Source organism: Dermacentor silvarum, chromosome 2 (genome assembly GCF_013339745.2).
Source record: "Dermacentor silvarum isolate Dsil-2018 chromosome 2, BIME_Dsil_1.4, whole genome shotgun sequence".
Lineage (NCBI taxonomy): Eukaryota > Metazoa > Arthropoda > Arachnida > Ixodida > Ixodidae > Dermacentor > Dermacentor silvarum.
The window spans coordinates 245,702,766-245,725,889 of NC_051155.1; the positions used below are offsets into that span (position 1 = coordinate 245,702,766).

At 45.4% G+C, this 23,124-nt stretch overlaps 1 protein-coding gene across 1 annotated transcript in view; it reads left to right on the forward strand.

Annotated features, from left to right (window-relative positions):
- The window catches only part of LOC119443034 (FERM, ARHGEF and pleckstrin domain-containing protein 2-like), a 128,821-nt gene that overhangs the window by 12,373 nt on the left and 93,324 nt on the right, over window positions 1-23,124 (forward strand). The window contains exons 4-7 of the mRNA XM_037708160.2: window positions 5,369-5,493; window positions 8,473-8,570; window positions 9,674-10,041; window positions 21,363-21,523. Coding sequence (XP_037564088.1) covers window positions 5,369-5,493; window positions 8,473-8,570; window positions 9,674-10,041; window positions 21,363-21,523 — 752 coding nt within the window. The remainder of the gene's footprint in view (window positions 1-5,368; window positions 5,494-8,472; window positions 8,571-9,673; window positions 10,042-21,362; window positions 21,524-23,124) is intronic.

A 23,124-nucleotide genomic window follows, 5' to 3' on the forward strand; every position in this document is an offset into this window, starting at 1 on the left:
GGTGGCCGCCTGTGTCCTTCTCGCTACCCTTGGCGGCTGGGAAAAGAGCCGGCAGTCACCAACGGCTGCAGCTGCTCTCGCCGGCAGGGCGCGTCGGCGCGAGCGACGCTTGCTCGTGCCGACTTCTGCCGTCGCCGTTTCCGGAGTCCTGTGCTGGAGTCGTGCCATCGAATCTGCAAAGCTGGTGCTGTGACCAACGGACGCCAGCGGTGAACCCCAGAGACAATGTCGGCTCGCATGTTATGGAAAGCGCATGGACATTTTTCGCCGGAGTATGTTTAGTGATTTAAGGTTGGGGGGATGTGGGGATGCGCGACTCTCACGCGTCCCCTGATGTTGTTTTCCCCGCATGTCTCCTGTAGTCTGGCTTCGCCGCGTGGCTAAGCCCGGCGGCGGTCGTGGTGGTTGCGGCGCATTGCGGGAGATGGCGCGATTGTCGCCATGCTAACGCCGCCGAACGGCGGGGTGACTTGGGAGAGAAAGGTCAAGGGTGCTTCTTCTTTGGGTTGGGATCGGTGAGTGATGCAGATGTCCCGTGCGTGCACCGATCCACGCTTCGCAAGACGTCTCGCGTGGCTCGGAGCGGGGCACCGGTATGGACGAACACGGATCGTTCGAATGCGCCACCGTTCGCGTGACCGTACACGTGAACGACCAGGCGATGGTATTATAGCATGGGGTGAACATATTCGCTCGCTATCCGGTCGCGGTGAGTTGGACTTCCTTGATTTGTCGCGCGCCCTTGTGAATGTTCTATTGGTAGTAATTCGGCTAGTGTGTATTAGTGTATGAAAGGCGTAGTAAATGCCCTTGTGATTGTTTGCACTACTGTGTTGTCGTTCCTTTGTCCCAAGAGCACATGTGAGACCCCACACGGTCAGGGCGAGATTGATGACTTTGCGCTGCTATTTTCCTTTGCGATTGAGTAATAAGGTCCTCCAGGATTCTACATTTCTATTCGGGTCGTTATAGGAAGGGCAGGCCCAGACCATCTGGACTAGATCTGCAATGCTATTTCAGTGCTGACACTCTATCTGGAACAATCTACAGTTACATGTGAAAGTGTTTCTGTTAAACAGCAACAGCATTTCTGGTGTATTTTTGCATTTTTGTTTAAATAATTTAAGTTTACATGTGTTTTATGACCCCCCCTTATGTTATGCCTTCGGGCCCTTAAGGTGAAATAAATGAAACAGTTTTCGATTGTCTTTGAAGAAATGCTTGCATCACTATATCATGTGTAAATACTAGCTTCTTGCACCACTTATGTTGCTGTCAGTGGCGGGAATGCTGTTCCAATTGCGGCATTCTGCGCCGACTGGAATTTATTGCTTCGTACTGCTCCAAAAGTGTCTTTTTCACCTAAATTACGCTACTGCTGCGCCACAATGTAGTTTCGGGGGTGTGAAGATTGGGAAGCTACTACGCAATACAAAACAAACCGTGGCGTCCTTGCATTCATTGGCCACATTCGTTCAGGACATTACAGCCAACAAGACTGGTGCTGTGACAGGTGACAGAATCGAATTAATTCCTATTTTTATACACTAACCATGAGGTGTTCATGAGGCTACAATGAGTTGGGTGGCCATGCTAGCTTTGTGATGGTATGATCAACACAGTAATTTTACGCATCGAGGGCTGATGCGTGATGGTGCTTTGTTAGACATAAAGGTGATCAGTGTCCATTCTTATTCATTTGCGCATTCATATTGCTTGCTTGCAACTTTATTAGTTGCACTATATTCTTTTTTTTTTTCAAGAGAATTTGAGGTCATTGAATTTAGCATACAGCATTATAACAAAACGCACGGTGATCAGGTGCTAGACCGTGGTTTATGCTCTTTGTCAGCGATGTCTGTGGTAATACATGTGCCTTTGGTAAAGCTCGTGGTAAAAAAGTTGAACACGAACGAGCAAGTAGACTAGCCCTGTACGCCTTTCCTGCGAGTGCATATCAGTGGCAGAATAAAGAACATTACGCTTTCGCACCGCCGTGATATGGTTCATAGAACGAAATCGAAATGTGTGGAATATCAAGCCTACAAAGCGGTAAAATAGAATAAAAACTAATTTCAGCTGCACTAGTCAATTACTTATTTATATAAATAAAAAAAAGGCCCTCTTACTGTGAACACAGGCTTCGTAAGCCAGAAGAGATGCAAGAACGAAAGACAAGTGACGACCGCATCTTGGATTTCCCGCCCCAGCTCACCGTGACGTCATAGACTTTTATGGTGACTGCTCGGGCTCAGATAACTGTTCTTTGGTGGAGTTGTAGTACATTCCATCCTAGAAGAGTGGAAGGGTACTTAGCAAATTTCAAGAGCTTTTACAAGTCCACAGCAGCTCAAGTACGAAAATGTGCTTTGCAATTCGCGATGTCAAGCTAGCACTGGTATCGCGGTGCAAAATTTATTGAGGACCGTGGCCTTCATTTTCTGTTCTAATAATCTACTTAATACCACAAAATCGAAGACTGTTTCTCTTTACATGGTGTCCCTTTGATGTTTCTTGCGTGGTTTTGCACAGCGCTGCCGATAGCATGTTGCTGTTAATGTATGCTCGCCGCTGCTGTCGTAGCTTGCTACGGTGAATCACTTCTTATGCTCCTAGTTTTCATGAGTACAGTAAGCTTCTGATTTTTTGGACTCTCTAGGGGCGGCAAAAACGTCAGAAAAATCTGGCAGTTCGAAAAAATGAATGCATGCCTTTTACTGGGCTTCTTCGATTTTCGGAGTTCTGGCAGCCCGCTGGCAGCCAGGCGGCAGCCAGCTAGTTCCGGTTCTGATAGGAAGTCACATGGGCTGGGATCCCAAGACAACCCGGAGCTGCCCGAAGTTTGCAAAATCGAATGCTGGCACAGCGCTGGCCACGGGAGAAATGTAAACATGCTACCAGCATGGCAGCGACCGGCGTGGGCAGCGCGTGCGCAGCATAGTCTGCCCATTTCTACGTTGCCACCTCGGAAATATATAGTTGCATTCAGGAATACGATCACTTTTGCGAGATTTCGCGCGACTCGGCACAGGACGCGCACTGTGCAGCTCACTTTGCACAGCGCAACAAACGGTGTGCGACGCGTCGGAAGCTAAGATGCCAAATCACACCTAAGTGACCGCTTGATCACGTCAGCCACCGGCGACACTTCACATCATTTGACAAGACACGAAAAAGCAGGATATCGGGTACGTCTAGTTATATGCATAAAATTTAGTACATGCTTGAATTCGATTTCAGAAATTTTGTTTCGGCTGATGGTGCTCCTCTTGACTCAGAAGGGTTTGGGTGCGAGCTAGTTGGTACGGATCATTCATATTTAAAACAGTGCCAAAAAACACGGACAAGAGAGAGAACACAGGACGAGCGCTGACTGCCAACAACACCTTTATTGAAGCCTGCGCAAATATATAGAATTCGCAACGGGCAGAAAGAAAAAAAAAAAAGTGGGCAAAGGGAAGGCGAGTCATCGTCAGTCAACTCCTGCTGCGCATGCGTCAAAAACACTAAAAAATACAGATTTAACAATATACATGGTGGACACAGGCCAAACTGAATTAACTCCTGAGGAACTTTAGTTCCTTATCGCAAAGAGCTATAAGTAAGCTGTAAGTGCCCCATCTATATAGCTCTTAAAACACTCAGACTATTTGGCCAGCCTGAGTTCTGCTCACTGTGAATTTGTTTTAACTAATTCTGACAGGAAACCGTCTCACAGTTTTTACTTTTGGGCCTCCTGAAAATGCATCATGTTTGACCCATATATTCTATATTGACACGTGTATTTGTTTATCTTTCTCTGGTGACCGCTTTTCACCTGCTAATGAATGTTAAACGTAATCGCTTGGTGCAGGACATACCTGCATGTATAAGAAGTTTCTCGAATGTTGTCGATAGTTCTATCCGTTGTCTGTTTTCACTGAGCCTTGTGTAATCTGATTGCATGATTGCAATTGTGTAGTACTCTCTTGAAGGCATGCAGGCACCAGTGATTACGCTGGAACCTTCGATGAGTCATGTGCAAAAGCAGACGCGCTTGACCCTCCAATCAGATTTCGCCGATTGTGCTCGCCACTTTCGTTGTGCTTCGAGTGTCACTTGCTTTTGTGGGCACAGGTTCGCCCAATAAAAAGTTCTTTTGTGATTCACAGTTTTTCTACTGTGTTCTTCAGCATCACTACAATGTGACAATATGCATTTATGCTACTGAACTTGAAATCAGCTCCCTCTGTCATGTGTACGTCATGTGGGAATGGTAAATGTTGAGAAATCAATAATTCTTTGGGGAAGACAAATGTCAGGGGACGGGAGAGGAGTAAACGTCCCACTGGGCTTTACAAGTGTTGCACTGAGTTGACTGTTTTAGCACACCTGGAGTACATACGTATTGAAAAGGCTCAAAGGAAAGTAAATAGACGTGATTGTTGTAACCACTGTAAACGGCTGCTGTAACCACCTGAGCTTGTATGGAGTACATACGTATTGAAAAGGTTCAAAGGAAAGTAAATAGACGTGATTGTTGTAACCACTGTAAACGGCTGCTGTAACCACCTGAGCTAGATACGTGAGCATGATAGTGACACACTACTTGTTCTGCACAACGTAAAAGGCCCCTTAGTGATACATAGTGAATGACATGAGCAGCAAAACCACAGTGCTGGTACTGTTGGTTGTGCTGAAGCCATTCTGACACAGGTGTTACAGCTTTAAGGTTCCAGATCGCAGTAGATCACACATAGCAAAATGGTGGCACAGGTAGGAAATTTACCCTTTGGTATGTACCAACAGCACATTGCAGTGAGCATGATGTAGCGAATGCAAAAGTCATTATGAAGTGTCACAGAATTTCATTCAGCCACCATATACTTGCTCAATATGTCACCAGAATTTATGCATGTGTTGTGTATGTGCACAAGTGAACAGATGTGTAATATGGAGCGTGTTAGAGGACTGGCATAATTGCAAGCAAGAACTCATTGCTGGGGCAAAAGACAGATGTGGGCGACATTTGTGACACTGTGCAAAAAAACTAGTGAAAAGTGTAGCTTGTATAACCCTTCAGTACATGTAGCTCATTTGCCCAACATGTGCAGTTTATTTAAAGACATTGGTTGCCTACTTTGATGGGCTTGTTGCTAGGCATGGTTTTCCTTCTTAGATTTGATATTAGTGGTTTTGCTTATTGTGAAGAGCAAGCTGTGGTGAATAAAAAATGCACTGATAGTCAAGTTTATGCCATATAGAAAACATTTGTATTCGCTCAAAAAAGAAACGTTAGAGGGTCTGTATGGTGCCATAAAACGTCTAGTGCATGCTGAAAACTGCCTTCTGAATTTGGAACATAATCTTTTCCTGTTTGTCGTTGCAGTACTGGCTGGATAATGAGAAGCCCATGTGCCGCCAGATGGGCCTTTCTATGGTGTCACCTGTCATGTACTTTGCTGTCAAGTTTTATACACCTGATCCATGTCAACTTGAAGAGGAGTTTACAAGGTGAGGTTTCAGTGATTTTACCATTTTATTCTTTTTATGTATTGCAAACCCTAATACAGTCATATATTATAGAATAGTTAATTTTTGGGCTAGTTGGTTTTCCATAACTCAGCAAGCAACTCAACGCAATAAAAAACACACAAGAAAGGAAGACAAAGACAAGCGCTTGTCTTTGTCTCCTTTTCTTGTGTCTGTGTTTTTGATTACACTGAGTTGTTTGCTCAACAATACAGTCAAACCTCATTAATATGTACCCATTTAATCTGTAATTGCGGTTTAAACGTAGTCGCGAAGATTGCCCTCCCAGCCCCCATTGAACCCCATGTATTGGCTGACCGCTTAAGCCGTAGTTGTTCATTGCCCACCAAACGGTTAGGGAGTACTATTTTTCTTTCTTGTTCTACACGCACAGGCACAAAATCTCATGTGCGCAGATGTTCGATTCTCGAGTTTTGACGCCCGCACGACAGTTGCCAGTGATAGTGAACTTAAAACATGGCCACCATGACGTTTTTCCTGCTCATACAGCTGTTGCCCATTGCCACGGACAAAAGCATGGCCTTCAAGATTGGCTGCCAGTAACGCGAAGACGCTGCCTGTAGGGGGTGCGAATTTGCTCTCGCCGTCGAATTCAATTTAAGTAGCAACTGCGCAGAAGCACATTTTATTGCGAAGCGCATTTCTGCAGTCACCGTGGACGTCGATTTGAGGTTCTGTATAAAGTCCAAACATGGCAACATTGTTGCAGTGCACCGTACGCTGTATGTGCAAGTGAAAGCTTGTGAGGGTCAGCCGACTCAATCTCGCGTGCGTGAGGGAGAAAGGCGAGGCAGAAGTGCGTTTCTGTCGTGCGCGAGGCACAGCAGGGGAGGCGAGAAAGGGAGGAGTTTACTTCGGCGGCGGCTGCGCGGGAGCCGTATCTTGAAACGATTTGCAACATGGAAAAAGTGTGCTCCCACGTGGGCCTCATCTTCAAAGCGATCTGCAGACAAAGTGCAACTAGTGCCGGTAGCTTCGTATGCGCTGTGCTGTGCTGCTCGCTGCTCGCTGCTGCTGCCGTGCCTCCTCACTCCAGCGTTTTGACAGCGAATTTCCGCGGTGATCGAGCAAGATGTGTTCATGTTTACCTGTGCACGTGTTACACCGTGCTTGTTAATTTAGTTAGTAAGCGGGGCCTCATGGCACAAACGGCTCGTGGCCTTATCGAGTTTGAAGATGCCGTCGTCGCGGCAAGGCCACCACGGCGGCAAGTGAAGATCACCGATTTTTTGCTGCCTACCCGCAAATAAAGCCTGTCTGAGTGCGTGTGTTTGAGAGCGTCGTAACATAGTTTTTTTCCGGTCGGTAAGTAGCTGCTAAACTGGCATGGACAGTTTATTCGTACATCGTTTAGTGCGTACCTAAACGTCGTTCCCGGCCGACTACGTATTAACGAGGTTTGACTACAGCTTTTGGCTGAGTCATGCACTAATGATGTGCGAATACAATAAAATCTTGTTAATTTGGCCTGTCTGCTCACGTTAATGCTTTTAATTCAACCATCTGCTCACGCTTGGCTGCAGCCACCCGCATAGGACTTAAACTTTAGCCACCCTGCTTATCGGTGTTGTAAATTGCAATACCTTTGATTTTATCGACGCCGACGGAAGCAAACGCGTTAGCCAGGCGAGCTTGCGATCGCTGGGAGACTGTGTAGACCTAGCTCGCTGGTTGCCGGATCTGGGGCTGACATCCCTTGAATTTTGGTCCGTGACCGAGCCAGGCCCCCTCCCCTCCTTCAACTTTTGTAGGATTATCTTTCACCATAAGGGCAGGGCGCTTGCTTAGAATTTTACAGTATGTTTTTGTCGCAATATTGTGCATGTCCTCTCAGTGTGTTCATTCAGGCTAGTTTAAGGAGTGTTTTCTTTAATCATTAACAAAATTTTTAGAAATCACCCATGGCACGTAGCACGATTCTACTTCTTGAGCAGGATGGCTCTCGGAGGCAGACGTCATTTGCACGAAAAACCAAAATGAATGCTTGATTAATTAATGAAGATTTGCTAACTAACTTCTAGACTAAATAATTTATGACACATATTGCAGTTTAGGAATTCCAGCCAGTGAGTTTGAAAGCTGTATCCATTTGGAAAGAATTCTGAGGATGACATCAGTTCCACAAATGTTTTAGCTTCAGTGCATAAAAAGGTGTTTGTTTGAAAAAACTAGTGGAACAACAGTACATTTTTACTGTAAGTTTGGCAGCACTTATCCCAAAACTGGTGCTAGTTTCAAAATTCGTTTCAAGTGGATGCACCTTGTGAAATTACATACTTCAATTTTTATATCAGATTATGTGCATTACAGTAATTAGTTAAACAGTTGATTAGTGACATTTTGTTAATTACTCAATTGTGCATTTTAATTTCCTGCTTAAGTACCCTATTTATTCAGTTATAATGTGGTCACGATTATAAGGCAAGGGGGCCCCAGTAGGGTTACCCAAGAAAAACAACCCAAGTATGCACCCTAATATAAGGCCGATAGATTATTCAGACTCGGCGGGAATTGCCTGTAATACTGAATTACTAACACAGCCAAAACGCGGAATGGTGACCATGAAATAGGGGGAAAGGAGCTTTGAAACGTGAAGTTTGGTTTATATGCGCATTTTCGCCTTTAAGGTGTGGCTTCACAGCATCGCGGCACGCACTGCCGTAAAGCCACACATAAAGGTGAAATTTGTGTATAAGGAGGGGTTATTTAGAGGCTAAGGATTTTGGGGAAAAACCTCGCTTATATTCAAATAAATACAGTAATGTCCACCTCTTCGAGTAATCAAGCTCAGTGAGTAGATAGATTTGTGCTATATGCTACGGGTGATTTTTAATAATTCTGTTAACGTTAAAAAAAAAAACACCTAGTATATGTGCACATAAATACTCTTTACAGCCATTTGGTGTTAACTCAGCAAGCAGCATATTTTTTTCTGGCTAGGTACCTGTTCAGCCTGCAGATCAAGAGGGACCTTTCGCAGGGTCTGCTCCAGTGCAGCGACCCCACTGCTGCACTGCTGGCCTCCTACATTGTCCAGGGTGAGCACACCTTCTGTTCAGATAGTACAGCCTGCTGGCTCGAAGCATACTGTCAGCGAGGGGACTAAGGCTGCATCGTGGCTCGCATGTCACTTGAATTTTTGCAGAAGCAGTGGCTTTAACAAGGATAACTTTTGTTTCATTTCCACATTATATAGCATATAAAATAGTAGTGTGAATCTGCCTCTGGTCAAGGGGGGGCCTTGGGATAGCTTGTAGCTATGAAGGTTGGGGCAAACTCAGAACCAACACAGTGTCAGAGTAGCTGTCTTTCCACTTGCTTGGAATCCAGGACCTGTTTGTGAATGTTGACGTCTGCATACGAACAAAAGCTGCCATACAATTTCAGTTTAACAAACTTTTGTGTAGATAGGGCGGGCGACAAGGTGTTACATAGGCAGAGCACATAAAGGATTAAAGATCGTACAAGTGGCTGACCACAAATCGCAGTGCCTTGTGACTCTGTGATGTTAAGGACCATTGACGTCATCGATTGTGATGCCACAACGTGTCAAGCATGACGCGAGAAGATGCTGATTCTCTGTCAGGCTTTCCTGCCTATTTCTGGCTCCTTTCTTTCACCAGCGGTTGGCCGTGGGTTTTGATGTGATGTGTGGCATATCAACTTGGTGTTTGCTTCCGGTGGTAGCAACCACCAGGTTGCCAGCCTGCCACATTATGATCTGAGTTACTGATATTGGTCATTACAAAGTTATTGCAGATTTCTCCGCTCTCTCCTTTCCACTGAAATGTGAAAATTCAATACACCAATGTCATGGCCCACATAAGTATGCCAGTCTGCAGAACTCTTGTGGCCTATTTATTGGGGTTTGCCAGTACACTAACAATCTTGTTATTTCCAGAAAGATGTAGCCACATTGCACTGGATATTGATGTGTTTATGAAGGCTATCAAGCAGTGGGAATATAAGTCTGCTTTTGAACTTGCATAGGAAAATGAGTTTTCGGATAATAAACTGCGGCCTTGTGGCCTTGATAATGGTGCATGTCATTATGAAGCACTATTCTATGTGGGGAAGCTGTGTGATGGGCACCTTGTATGTTTAGGCCTCTTACAGTGAACTGGTTTAACTTTGTCTGCAGCTTCATGTGGGGATTACGTGGCAGAAGACTACCCTGATGCCTCATACCTGTCAAGCTACAAGTTTGTGCCCCACCAGGATGCAGAGCTCGAGGCACGCATCATGGAGTGCCATCAGCGGCATGTGGGCCAGAGTCCGGCCCAGGCGGACCTCAATCTGCTGGAGACAGCACGTCGCTGTGAGCTGTACGGGGTGCGGCTGAGCCCCGCCCATGACTCCGAGGGCCTCTCTCTCAACTTGGCAGTGGCCCACATGGGTGTCATAGTGTTCCAGGGCACCACACGCATCAATACCTTCTCCTGGGCCAAAATCCGCAAGCTGAGCTTCAAGCGCAAGCGCTTCCTCATCAAGCTCCACCCGGAGGGATACGTGAGTTAACCTTCTAGCGAAACCTCATCATCACTGCCGCTTGATGGCAGAGCAGCAAAAGCAGAACCTTTGGTTTTACTAGTCTATCAAAGCATGATTAATCATAGTCACTTTTAACAATTTTTATTGTGATAGCAATTATATGGACACTCCAGGCGCATAGCTGTCGTCGGTGGATAAGTCCACAGGCGATAAAATCGTTGCTGCACGTCGTATGCTCTATGTGCAAGAAAAAGCGTGTGAGGGTGAGATGGCAATCGTGGCTCAATCTCGCGGCGGGAAGGAAGCGCGCAGTCTTCCACTCGTGTGCAACACTCCGGAGGGGGGCTTTTTACTCCACCTGAGCGACCACGTCCACCCGTCGGGCCGCAAGCCTCCGAGGGGAGGATAGGAGGGGGGGAGGCCGCGTTCTGTGCCGGGCACGCCCACCTGAGCGTCTGTATCTTGAAAGCCATCTGCGGCAGGGGCACAGTCCTCCCTGCGTTGTGTTTTCGTGGCTTAGTTGGCGTTGCTGTGAGCAGTGGGACGAAGGTCAATTCGCTTGCTGCTGCTGCGCTTACTCACTACAGCGCTTTGAAAGCGCGTTTCCGCGGTCATCGAGTGAGATGCGTTCATATTTGCTTGTGCGCGCGTGACACCATGCTTGTTAATTTAGTTAGTATGCCTATGTTTACAAGTGTATACGATCGATGAAACTACTATCCTTGCTTCATATAGCTGTCCACCGGTTTGCTATTGCAATCAATGCTCTGCCTTTCGGGCAAAACTGTGACATTTCTTTTATTCATTTAAAGCAGAACCTTGTTAAACTGTACAAGATGGGGATGCGAAAAAAGTACAAGCTAAGCGGTACTACAGCTTACCCAAAAGTAAGAAATACGCACTTACTTGCCTGTGAGATAAGACGCGTTTCACCAGAAAACCAAGAAACCCTTTTATTTTGTGAAAAGAGGCCGCAAATGATCTGTCACTTTCGTTTGCCGCGTCAGTGGTTTTGCACCAACTGCAGTCTCGAAGCCATCCAACTAGAAGACCAATAAGTCCATTAATCCCCTCATTTTAGAGAACAGCCACATCACATCCAGTGCTCATATGGTTTCCGCAGCTGTCGGACATGGCATGTCTTTTGGCTCAGCGTTATCGTCTTTATCGTCGCTTGCACTGAGTAACTCAGCACTAACAGAGTTAACAATGTCACTATCGGGCAAATCTTTACAAGTTTCGATTTCTTTGTTTACATTGCAGAACACAGAAAATCGCAGCTCTCTATCGTCGCCACCTTGTCACTGCCAAAACTTTTGCAAGCAATGTCTCGCAGCACGCAACGCTTTACTATCCTGTTCGACATTGTGCGGTCCTGTCATAATCATGCTGTGTCCGTAGATCACTGTCGCGAAGTTCAGCACACATGCAATGTGCCGGTGAACAAATCAACTGAGCACATGTGCGCACTTTCGGGGCTCTCTTCACAGCTTTTGCTAGACCACCGTGCGCTAGACTCTCGCCAGCAAGGGCGGGAAGATCTTGTGCGAGAGCGCTCTCACCGGCAATGGGATCTCTCAAGGGGGCTCCGCCATGGCCTCCAAGATGTCTAGTTCGAGCTTGTGCGTAGCATAGCTCGGAGGCTATGGCTCAGCAACAAGCACAGAGATGCGTGCGCACAGTGTGCGTGTTTTGCATGCAATGCATAGCTCGCACTTGGTGCAATCCATGCAGAATTGGTTGACGTAGGAGCAGAAGACTGCAACTGAGCTGTATGATGGGCACCTTACAAGAAATGGATTGTACGCATTAACTGACAGGCACACGATGTACCACTACGGCTTAACTCTTTTCCTACCGTGGGGAAAATAGGTGTTTTTTGTTGGTTACGCCAGATCTTCTTTCTGATGAAACTACTCTGCTCAATATTTTATGTAATTCTTAAACAAAAAGGAGAATCAACACACTTGTCACTGCATAAAAGCTTTATTAATGAGATGATGAGCAACACGAGAACGAGGTGGAAGCAGGAGCCAAGGTTTCGACAAGTGGACTTGTTTTTTTCAAAGACTGATGTATGTCATAACGAGATATATCTCATAAAGAAGATATAAATTGCCAGAATCAAGATTGTGGGATAAAATGGAACAAAGTTTGTAAAGACACACTTGTATCTAGTACTAGGAAAAACATGTAACAAAAATGGTAATATATGGAAAATGTATTGCCATCTAATAGGCATTATCTCCCCCCCCCCCCCCAAAAAAAAATAAAAAGAAAACCTCAAAATTTTTCATTGAACAGGTATTCCACTACACTCGAACCCAGATATACCGAATCTGAAGGGGATCACAAAAAAGTCCAATATATAGATAGCTCTATATATAAAATAAAAGTTTCATACATAAATTTTTCAAGGGGATTTTACAGCTGTTTCATATAGACAATAATTCATTATATGTGGGTTCGATATATCCAGGTTCGACTGTACAAAAATTTAACTGCAAGCACAGTTAAGTATGCCAGGCTGCATTCACCTATGTTCCGGGCTAGTTTGTGTCATCGTCGCTCTCAGAGTCCGACGAAAAGGCAGCATCCTCAGACTCGCTGCTGCTCGATCCATCAATAAAATCAGCCGCAGACGCAGCGGAATCACGAGATCTGTGATCTTTCGAAGCGCGTGCACCGCTCCTGGAGGCGGCCGTTTTTGCTTTCTACTTTGACGATTGCGAAACTTCGGAGCGCGTTCAAAAATCACCGCCTGGCGGGAGAAAAGCGAACTGCTTAGAAAGCAAAAATATAGTTCTCCTTTATGTCCGATAGCACAGTGTGTCCGTGAGCGGCATGGAAGGTCTTGAAAGCGCCGTTTCAAACTATTTATAGCGGGCTAACGATGCCAAAAGGGTGTGGTAGGGAAAGAGTTAAGTGGGTAATAAACACATTAATTAAAGGGTAAGTTGTGGATTCATCTCCACTGCATTTAATAAGAAACTGCGGATTAAGTGGGTACAGTTTAACGAGATTCCACAGTATGGGATAAATGGCAAATGGTATGCATGGACAGTTACTCGGGAGCATGTATTCCCATTAGCATTTCTAAAATATATTGCTTTTTAAAGGGATAGGGGCCTGGAGCAGTTTTCTATGTTAATGGTAAGGGGACGCTAAAGAGCATCACTAAATCAATTTAGACAGCTGAAGCATTCTTTCAAAACTGTTTGCATTCATGTGGCAAAAAAAAGGGGTAATAATTAAAATTAAAGCAAAAGCTTCCTATTAACAACTTCGTGCTAAATCTTTATACCGAGTGACAACTTTCTGTGGCAGCACAGCTAAAGCTGTGTGCATGGGCTCATGTGTGGAGCATCTGTTCTTGTGTTCTACGCCAAGTAGTGCCAATGTTTTGATGATGGCTCTGATTTGTTTTACCAGTGCATTCACCATAGGAAAATAATTTTTTTAAGGTGTTTTCATGTGAGCTCGCTCAGTGTATCTTTACTATCCGTGAAATAGTGCCAAGGCAAATCAGACATGTAGGTGCTATATTGTTTTCTGAAAGGGAATATAAATATTGATATAACTTAATAATGCCACACTGAAGGGACAAATAACTGAGTTGAGCCCTTTTGCAAAACACATTACCTCGAGGCCGCTTCATATATTGCGCTAAGCCGTGCACCATTGAACTGCATCTCTAAACACGCCAAATGCACTGCAATAATGTTATGCGGCAAGCAATGCAATATTTGGCGTTCCAAATGAGTGTGGCAAGCTCTTTTATTGAAGCAAGCATTTTTATTGTGAAATACCACAAACCATTCAGGAACTGGGCAATCTGAAATCCTACGTAAAGAAAACAACCCATGTCACAAATTTCATGGTATACAGCATTGGTGTTCTTGGTTGTTCACTTTAGGAGATAAAATAACTTTCAGGAGATATCAGGCAGTGGGCAGAAAACGTGTTAGCGTCTATGGGCAGCAGCATTCCTTGTGCAGGCCAAGCATGCTGTTTTCACACAGTGGAAGTATAATAGACATTGACGCGTCTGTGGCTACAGGTGGAACTTTAGGAGGGTGACTATATCTACTATTCAGTACTTGCACACCCCTCCTGAACACTTATCAGCATTCCGTCGTACTGGAAGCCACGTACAGTGCTCACGGATTGAAACGAGACAATTTAGGCCTAACCAATGCGCATGCTTTGTTTCCACGGTCGGTAGTTCGTGTGACATCGGCGTAATCTCAACTCGTACGCTTAGATCAGAGTCCGCGTCACCTTTTGTGACCAGATTCGAAGCAACATGACATGGTACTCTCGAGTAATTGCACATAAGGAGTGATCTACCAGAAGTTTGCCTGTCCCGTTTCAATCCGTGAGTACTGTACATGCTCTGCTGTTCGTGTTTCATTCTGGTAGTATAGAACCCTTAACCACGACAACCTTATGTGAGAGTTGGCGGCATTGGTTGAGTGCAGACACGGCTGCTAACTTGGCAGTGCAGCTGGTTTGGCAGGTTGCCAGGTGGCTGATGGCTTGTGGGAGTTTTATAAAGCTGCATCAAATTATTAGCAGCATCATGCACTGCCAGATTTCAGCCTAATCAGCATGAAATGATCAGTAAATGTTTATTTACTTACAAAAAAGTTAGTTAAATCCAGGGCTCAGTGATTTTGGTGTAAACTAAAAAAAAATTAAGCCGATTTTTATTTCCGGAAATTGGTTTTAGCTGTCTAGGGTCAAAATCAAAGCAAATTTACCAGAGAGCTCAGACTGATCGGTGCGCAGCTGCGAGCATATGTTAACTCCAATGCAAGAAACCTCGCAAAGTCGAGGTCGCATGTCAGCCTGCCGCCCTAGAATTCTTTACTTTTTTATTATTTGCGTCCATTGTGCCTGCTGCTGCCAATGGTGTTTGGTACCTAATAGCAAAGGGAATAAGACATCCTGAATGTAAAAAACAATAGTGGAATCTCGATGATACGAATCTCACAGGGTCACGAAAAATATTCGTATTAGCCGAAATTCGTATCATCGAAACACAATTAAAACTAGCTAAATTAAAGGGGGACGCAGGGATCAGATCGCGAAAATCGCGAGAAAAATAGATTTTTGAAAACCACGCGTTTGGGTATCGGCAACGCATAATCTACGCTGCATCAAAATGGCTTGGCTGAAAACGCACTAAAGTGTCCGAAAAAGTTTAATTCGTCAGTGCGCAGGGTGAGAAAACAGGTTTAATTCGCGCAAAATCACCGCAGTTCACGGAGCCATATATTGTATTTCCCGCCACCGAGCGCCGACATCTTGGTATCGTTCGAAAGCTCAAAGTTTCGCCGTTCCGCTTCTCAGTTCGCCCGTCGTCGCCGTCTTGTAACAAACGCACAAAAACAAAAGAAGCGCGGGTCTGCGATAGGTAGTCACACGGGCCCTCCAATGAAAGCGGGCCTCCGATTGGCTGCCGTGCTGAAAGGCGTTTGTCTCTCCAGTGGTTGCTGCTCTGGCAGGGGCAAGATGGCAAGCGCAGTTGTCAGCTTCGTAAACCACGCCGGCGTCTTCACTTGACACACAGAATTCGGATTACTGAGAGCTCCCAGGTTAGTGATGGAGCAACGATGGTGAATAAACTTTGGACAAAGCACGCCTTCGGAATACGGAAGTGCTCCTACGGCAAGAAAAATACGGCGATTAGCGGGAGAAGCGGAGGAGCACCGGACTGAACGAGCGCAACCTTGCACCGTGGCAGTAGCGCACCCAGGATCTCTGCCAGGGGGGGGGGGGGGGAGGTTGACAGTTTGCCAATACCATCTAAACAGCACTAATGTCGATTTCTTTACGGCAAAAAAAAAAAAAAATTCACTTTTTGCGAGTGTGCAGATGATTGCGCGTCTTGCATCTTAGTTGCAGTACTCAAATGCGTAAAGAAAGAAAGGGGTTAAACAAAGGGGGGGGTTAAGTCGTCTTCAGGGGGGGTTACAACCCCCGAATCGTCCCCCGTTGGTGCGCCACTGCACCTTGGATTACGTGCCGCGCTATCTTGCACCGTGTGACTCCAGCAGCGAAACCGACAATCGCTCTGTGCCATTGGCACCGATAACGCAGCCAACGGAAGATGCACCAACGGAGGCTCCCACGCCTTGGCGTATGGCCGCGCGAATCAGCCGAGATCGTATCTCGGTAGACGTAGCTCGCTGCGACTAGGCAAAATGGCGCAAACTGAAAGAACACGGCCCGAAGCACGGCAGCCGCTCCGTCCGATGGCACGCGGAAAAGGAGGAAAAGCACAAAAGCAACGAAAGCGCCACCGCTTCGAACTCTTCGCGCCCAGTCGCGGCCTCCGTGCTGTCCGGCGTCGCGTCCGCGCCTCCGCACCAAAAGAGAAAGGGAGACAGCGCGTGACTGCGCGCTGTTCTCTTTCGCGGCCGTCGGTGGGGCGGCATTTATTCGTATCAACCGACGCGGGTCGAAAATCGATTCGTAACAACCGTTTTCTAACACGTTGCAAATTAATGGGGCTCGGCCGGTACCGCAGAAAAATTCGTATCATCCGGAAATTCGTATTAGCCGTGATCGTATCATCGAGATTCCACTGTATGTAAAATGTGGCTTGCACACCTAGCAAATAGTGTCAGTGGCACAATGCACGTGCAGGAATCAAGCCAGAATCCTTGTATTGATATTTTTTTGCATGGGACTAATAGGTTACAGACTTCATTGTGAAAATGAAAAATGGGATGCTGCAGTTTTGCTGCGAAATTCTTAGCTTCAGTAACTCTTGGTGGCAAAGTATTCCAATCCTCCATTGGGATTGGGGGAAGAAAACTGTCGTTATGGCTGTATGGTGTTGCAGAACTTGGGAGTTGAAAGGTGTCTGATGCTGCCACGAGTTCACACATTAACTCTTTCGTTACCGCATCTATATAAATCGATCAATTTGATCGACAGTTTTTCTGTGCGTTGTTAAATATTTCCGTTGAAATTCTTCACTAGCACCATTATGCACCACCTGGAATGACGACTGAACTTTAACTTTTTTAGCAGACTGAGGAGTCTGGAAAATAAAACTTTGACTAGAGGTATCGTCGAATCTAGCCTGTAGGGCTCTTAGCACTTCAGTAAAAATACGTAAAATTTGTGGTTTGGTTGACTCGGCAACAATTTTTAAACGACAGCAGCGGTGGAGACACAGAAGCTGCTGTTGGGTTGTCAATTTTCTAATCTGATGTATAGACGATTTTATAGTATTCGATTCATGGGGTGCCACCTTCTTGGGCTGTTACACAAAGAATTTCTTAGTTTTATGAGAAGTTAAGTCACGTAACATGGTCATGAAACGCTGAACACACTTATACCCCTGTCAAGCAGGCACGTTAAGTGCACTTACGGGGAGTGTACTTCGGGACCTTGAGTGACACTTTAGGCTACGCGGTTCTAAACGGGAAAACAGAGTGCACTCGCAGTAAAAAAAATGGCGACAGACTACGAACGCGTTTTGTGAAAACGTAGATTACAAAGAAAAGTACTTCTAAAAAGTGCTTGTCTTACGTTGTATTATTAATAAAGCAAACTTAATCAATGTTTTTTGAACAAAAAATGAAAATATTTTTTATTTAAGAGTGTGGAAAGTCAATGCCGGCCAAGATAAATGCCTAGCCAATCCAGAACGACATAGCGGCGTGCGGCAAGGCGGCATTTGATTCTGCTCGAGCAGAATATGAACGTGTTTTAGGCTATTATTTGTGCGCAAGAGCTGTTCAACCACTAAATTGAACTTCTGTGTCCTTTCTTTATGCATTACATGTTATAACATTGAAACCGCTGGCGACGAGGCTACGCACTCGGCCAGCAAAGTGCGTTCCGTGAACGCACTTCGACCGGAGTGCACTCTGCAGCGAGTGACACTCCACTTGCGACGTTTAGATTGGGCAAAGTGCACTTAAACCGAGTGACACTCTCCGTAAGTGCACTTAACTTGCCCGCTTGACAGGGGTATTATACATCTGTTTTCATGCTTGCGAATCGACTGTAGTACCGTAAACTTCGTTGTTAAAGACAGAAAACAGAAGCGTTATCAGCCCAATGGTCTGTATAGGCTGTTATGTCTCAAACAACCGTAGATGCTCATGAGTGCATGTTATTTTGATAATTGTATTCGACTAATATCAAGTGCAAGTTTATTTTCCCCACCAACCACGGGATCCATCAGCAATTCAACAGCGTACAGTCGAACCCACATATAACGATCCCAGATAATAACGTTCTATCGGTTATAACTGCCACATTTCAGTGCATTTACGGTTTTCTGAACCTGCGTATTGAAACTGTGTCCAGCTATAACGAAAGTTTTTTAAATCGCTGTATTGTTACAACGAACCCTTTGAATTCGGTCACGGTAAAAAGAGGGCACACACGAAGTACCAAAGCACGGTAGCGCAACGAAACGGTGCACGGCAGTACGTGCGCCCCACGCTCCAGTCCAACCGCGACAATGATGCAGCCTTCGAGATGAGTGAGCGACTGCTGTGCGCGGATTTCGGAAGCAGGGAAGACGGTCACATGCTTTCAAGGCACACCTCTAACGAGGAGACGTACAGCATAAATAGCATGGTTCAGGATGTGCACTGGTGCATGCGCCGGTGCGATATTGGATGCCACGATGGCGTCAATCTTGTTATTTCACAATTGTCCATACAGCACCTTGTGCATTACGCCTGTTTCAACGATTTGGAACGATCATCTATGTCCTTCCATCATGGGAACAACGGTTGCTCAAGCGTTCCTGTTGACGCGGCCCGAGTCGGCGAGAACGCTGCACCATTTGCTGCTGCCACGCAATGTCATAAAGGTTCGGCGGTTACTACACCGTTATCTGGAGGTCACGGTTTGGTGGTGCTTCGTTTGCGCATTGCCAATTGCTGATAACGGTTCGCGGTGACGTTTTAAATTTTGAACAATTCATGTTTTTTAGCACGTCAAATACTTGAAGGTCAAGTGCCTGAAAACAATGAACTTATTGAAGCTGCTGTCGCGTACAACATGGGGCAGCGACAGGAAATGCATTTTGAACTTGTATAGGTGCCTTGTCGGCTCATGACTTGACTACGGTGCGATAGTTAATCAGTCTGCTGCACCCAGTGCTTTAAAAATATTGGATCCTGTTCTCCATTTAGGAATCCGCCTCGCGACCGGGGCCTTCAGGACAAGCCCCGTAGAAAGCCTTTATGTAGAAGCAAACATGGGGTCGCTCCACCTTCAGAGGTCTTATGCCAGTTTTACATATTTCCTGAACACTAATTCAAACTGTACACATCCTACCTATTCTACCATAAACGATACCACATGTGCCACACTATTTAATAAACGGCCAACAGCGAAGCAGCCCTTCTCGTTACATGTGAGAAAGCTCAGTGAAGAAATGGGTGCTCCATTACTTGAACATTGCCTAATGCCTCCAGCGAAGCTGCTACCGCCGTGGCAGTGCCAGCTGGTAGAATGTGACAGATTGTTTATTGAAGTCACAAATCACACGCCAGACGCACACATTCAAATGCACTTTTTAGAATTAAAGTAGAAGCACTCTTGCCCTGAATTTAACACTGACGCATCAAAGTCACATTCTGGCGTTTCCTAGGCGGCAGTTGGTCCGTCCTTCTCGGAATCCGATGTACTTTATCCCCAAACAAGTGTCTTTACGGCAGAAGCCTATGCAGTACTATCAGCGGTGAAACACATTGATAGACTGAAACTTCAAAAGGCTGTAATATTTACTGACTCTTTAAGTGTTGTTAAAGTGTTAATGATGCCGCAACAACATAAACACTCTGTAATTATCAACCTCTATTCACTGATCTGCTCTGTTTATGCATCTAAACAACAAGTAATAATATGCTGGGTGCCTGGGCATAGAGGCATTGAAGGCAATGTTCTTGCGGACCGACGCGACATAGATAACGTAATTTTACGGCTCTTGTGTGGCTTGCGTGCAGTCGTAATGCCAAGACCACGATGTCCAAGACCTTCGCTGACTGGCAGAATGCCGCCGTGGTTTCCAAAGTCTACACTCTCACCCAACTAGAACGCTTCACACTATTCTGCTTGTCATGTCCCGCTGTTAGTAAAACATATCGCAAGCTCTCGAATAAAAAATGCCGGCTGTGCTTGCAGTTTCGAAATGACTAGGTGATCGGAAATGGGCGCCGTTTTGATACAGCTACATTTCGTTCTTTAAATGGGCGTTTCTGACGGAAGTTTACAGCTAGGTGTAGGAATGCACCGTGAACAAATATGGCACTGAACATCTGGTTTTCGAACCAATGTGCTGCCGAATTGCAACTGCTGATGCCAGCTTCAATGCAGTTAAAAATTTTAGTCTATAAGGGTGAGTTCATCTATAACGCACTACATAAATAACAACCGCTTCTCGCGGAACTATCGAGTTCATTATAGATGGATTCGGCTGTATGTACAAAATACTACGAGCAATACTTCACGTCGTGGGGGGGTTTTCACTCATACAAGAGCACGCAGTCGATTTCAGACCGACCTTCGACCGAAGTTTGACTACTGTATAATATTGTGCAACACTCCACATTACTATCCATCACTGTACAGGAACGGAACAAAGCATGTGGATGCTCCAGTGTCAGTTGAACGCACACTTGACCACCTTGTTTGCACAGAAAAGCTGATCGAATGCAATAATCAAGTATGAGAAGGCTTCTGTGTGCTCCCTGACCTGACAACCATTGCGTCGTGAGCCTAAAGAACAAAGTAAAAAACAATACAGGTGCCTGCTGCAATGAGTAAAAACAAATACAATTTTTCACATTTGCGAAGGTAGTGATTTTCTGCATATAGTGGGCATCACTATGGCGAGTATTGACACCAACTATTCTTCATAATGATTTTTTTGCTCAATCTGACTTACAAAAGTTGGGAAGTAGGATCCAGATGCATATTTTGCATATTTAAGATTTTTTAATAATTTACCATCAGTACTTATACTAATAATAGCAAATTATAACTTATATTCTTGTTCCTTGAGGTGCTTCTTTGAAGTTGTGCCTAAAAATTCTAAAAAGTTGTCTGAGCAATTATTACTGCTATACATCCCTTCAGAACACCAGTGATCAATCTATATTTTTATATGTTGGAGTATACGTTGTGACTACTACATCTTGAAATAAAATGTTAAAACATAAAAGCACCGAAAATGACCACATTTTTAGAGTTAAAATGAGGCTTGAATCCATGTTTTCAGCAATTCTTAGTTGGACGTTGCATAATGTTATTTCAAAAGAAACATAAAATGGCCGACTTTTCGTGTTTGTTCCCAGGGCTACTACAAGGACACTGTGGAGTACTTCTTTGAAAGCCGCAATGAGTGCAAGAACTTCTGGAAAAAGTGCATAGAGAACCATGCATTTTTTCGCTGCACTGAGGTCAAAAAGAGCCCCCGGCAGAAAGCACGGCTCTTCAGCCGAGGTTCATCCTTCAGGTGAGCTGCTCCAATGGCCTGTGTTAAATGCCTGGTTTGTGTTGCTTACATTCTCATCAGCAGGGCTTTACAAAGCTGAGCTGCCTGTCCTACAGGTCCGCATTGTGTGCTGCTGACTTGACACAGGCAAACAAAAATAATATGGTTGGCTTGAAAACTGTTCCTTACTAAATGCTGGCTGAGTGTTAAGGAAGTAGGCACTTCAAGTGATGTGCAAAGGGAAGGAAGCACCTCAGCTTTTTGCACTTGTCACCACAGCTGAAAAATCTCATTGGTATGCACATGCACTGAACTCCTATGGCTTGGTCACTCCCTGTAGGAAGGAAACAGATGCAGTCATTGCTTGACAGATTCATTGCATTGCTTAACACATTCATTGCACTTCGGAGTGGGGGGCTCTCATGACCCTGGTGCGCAAAACCATAAAAGTAGGCTAGCCGAGAATTTGTAAATGGCACACTATCTGGTTTTAGGGGCGAAGCTCTTTATAGCGGCACCCGTTCGTCCCCGTCGTAGTAGGTAGCCACGTGTAGTTTTATGAATTGCTCAATAGATGGCGTTGTGTGTCCATATATGTATGTATACCCATATATACATATATATGTATACGTATAGTATAACCGGAAGCCGACTTCCGCTTCCGGTTCCACTTCCACTTCCGTTTCCACTTCCGGTTCCGCTTCCGGTTCCGCTTCCGGTTCCGCTTCCGGTTCCGGACTTCCGGCTTCTGGAGAACGCTTCCGGCATTTTATGAAAAAAAAAAATTCCGAAAGTTGTGTCCGTAGCGCGGAATCGAACCAGGGACCCCTCGCTTCCGAACGCGCGGTGCTAACCACTACGCCATGAAGCGCACATAGACACACGCACCACGATGGCAATAAATACCCAACATTAACGAAAGGCCGCGTTTCTAGCGCGTTTCTAACGCGTTTGTGCTAGCGCGTTACGGCCCGTGTAAGAAGCTGGTGTAAGACGCTGTGGCCTCTCCGCCTTACCTTCAACGCGTTTCGAACGCGCTGCCCAAGGCGGTGGCAAGTCAAGTTCAAGTCGAGGAGCGTTTATGAATACGGGGGGTATACTCTCTCAGCAGTGATGTGATGGCGTCGGCAAACGCGGTGCACGTTCCGGCATGTGTAAATGGCTGCGTACGACGCTGTGGCCGCTCCCCCTTACTAGAGAGTACTGCACGTTTCTAACGCGTTTGTGCTAGCGTCCCCTTAAGCGGGAGATCCGATGATTCCCTCCGGAGCTTCGCCCACTCATCATCATTCACCCCGTGGATATGCTGTGATTTTTTTAATCCAAATTTTGATTGTAGCATTCAAACATGCAAATAAATTTAATTCCAACCATGTCTGCAGTCCAAATAGGTAGCTTGGTCTCTTCAAGCTCTGTTAATTCTTGGTTGATGCAAAAAGGGTTAAATCAGTGCCAAGAAAACACAAATGGAAGCAAATATTGTCGTTTCATGTTTGCACTATGATGCTCACTTGCGTTCCAGCCCAGGATGAGCTACCTGGGCATGATAGAAGGAAACTACATTGCAGCTGTTAGAGCTGATCTCTTATGACTAACAATACATTGGCTAATCAGTGTGCAGT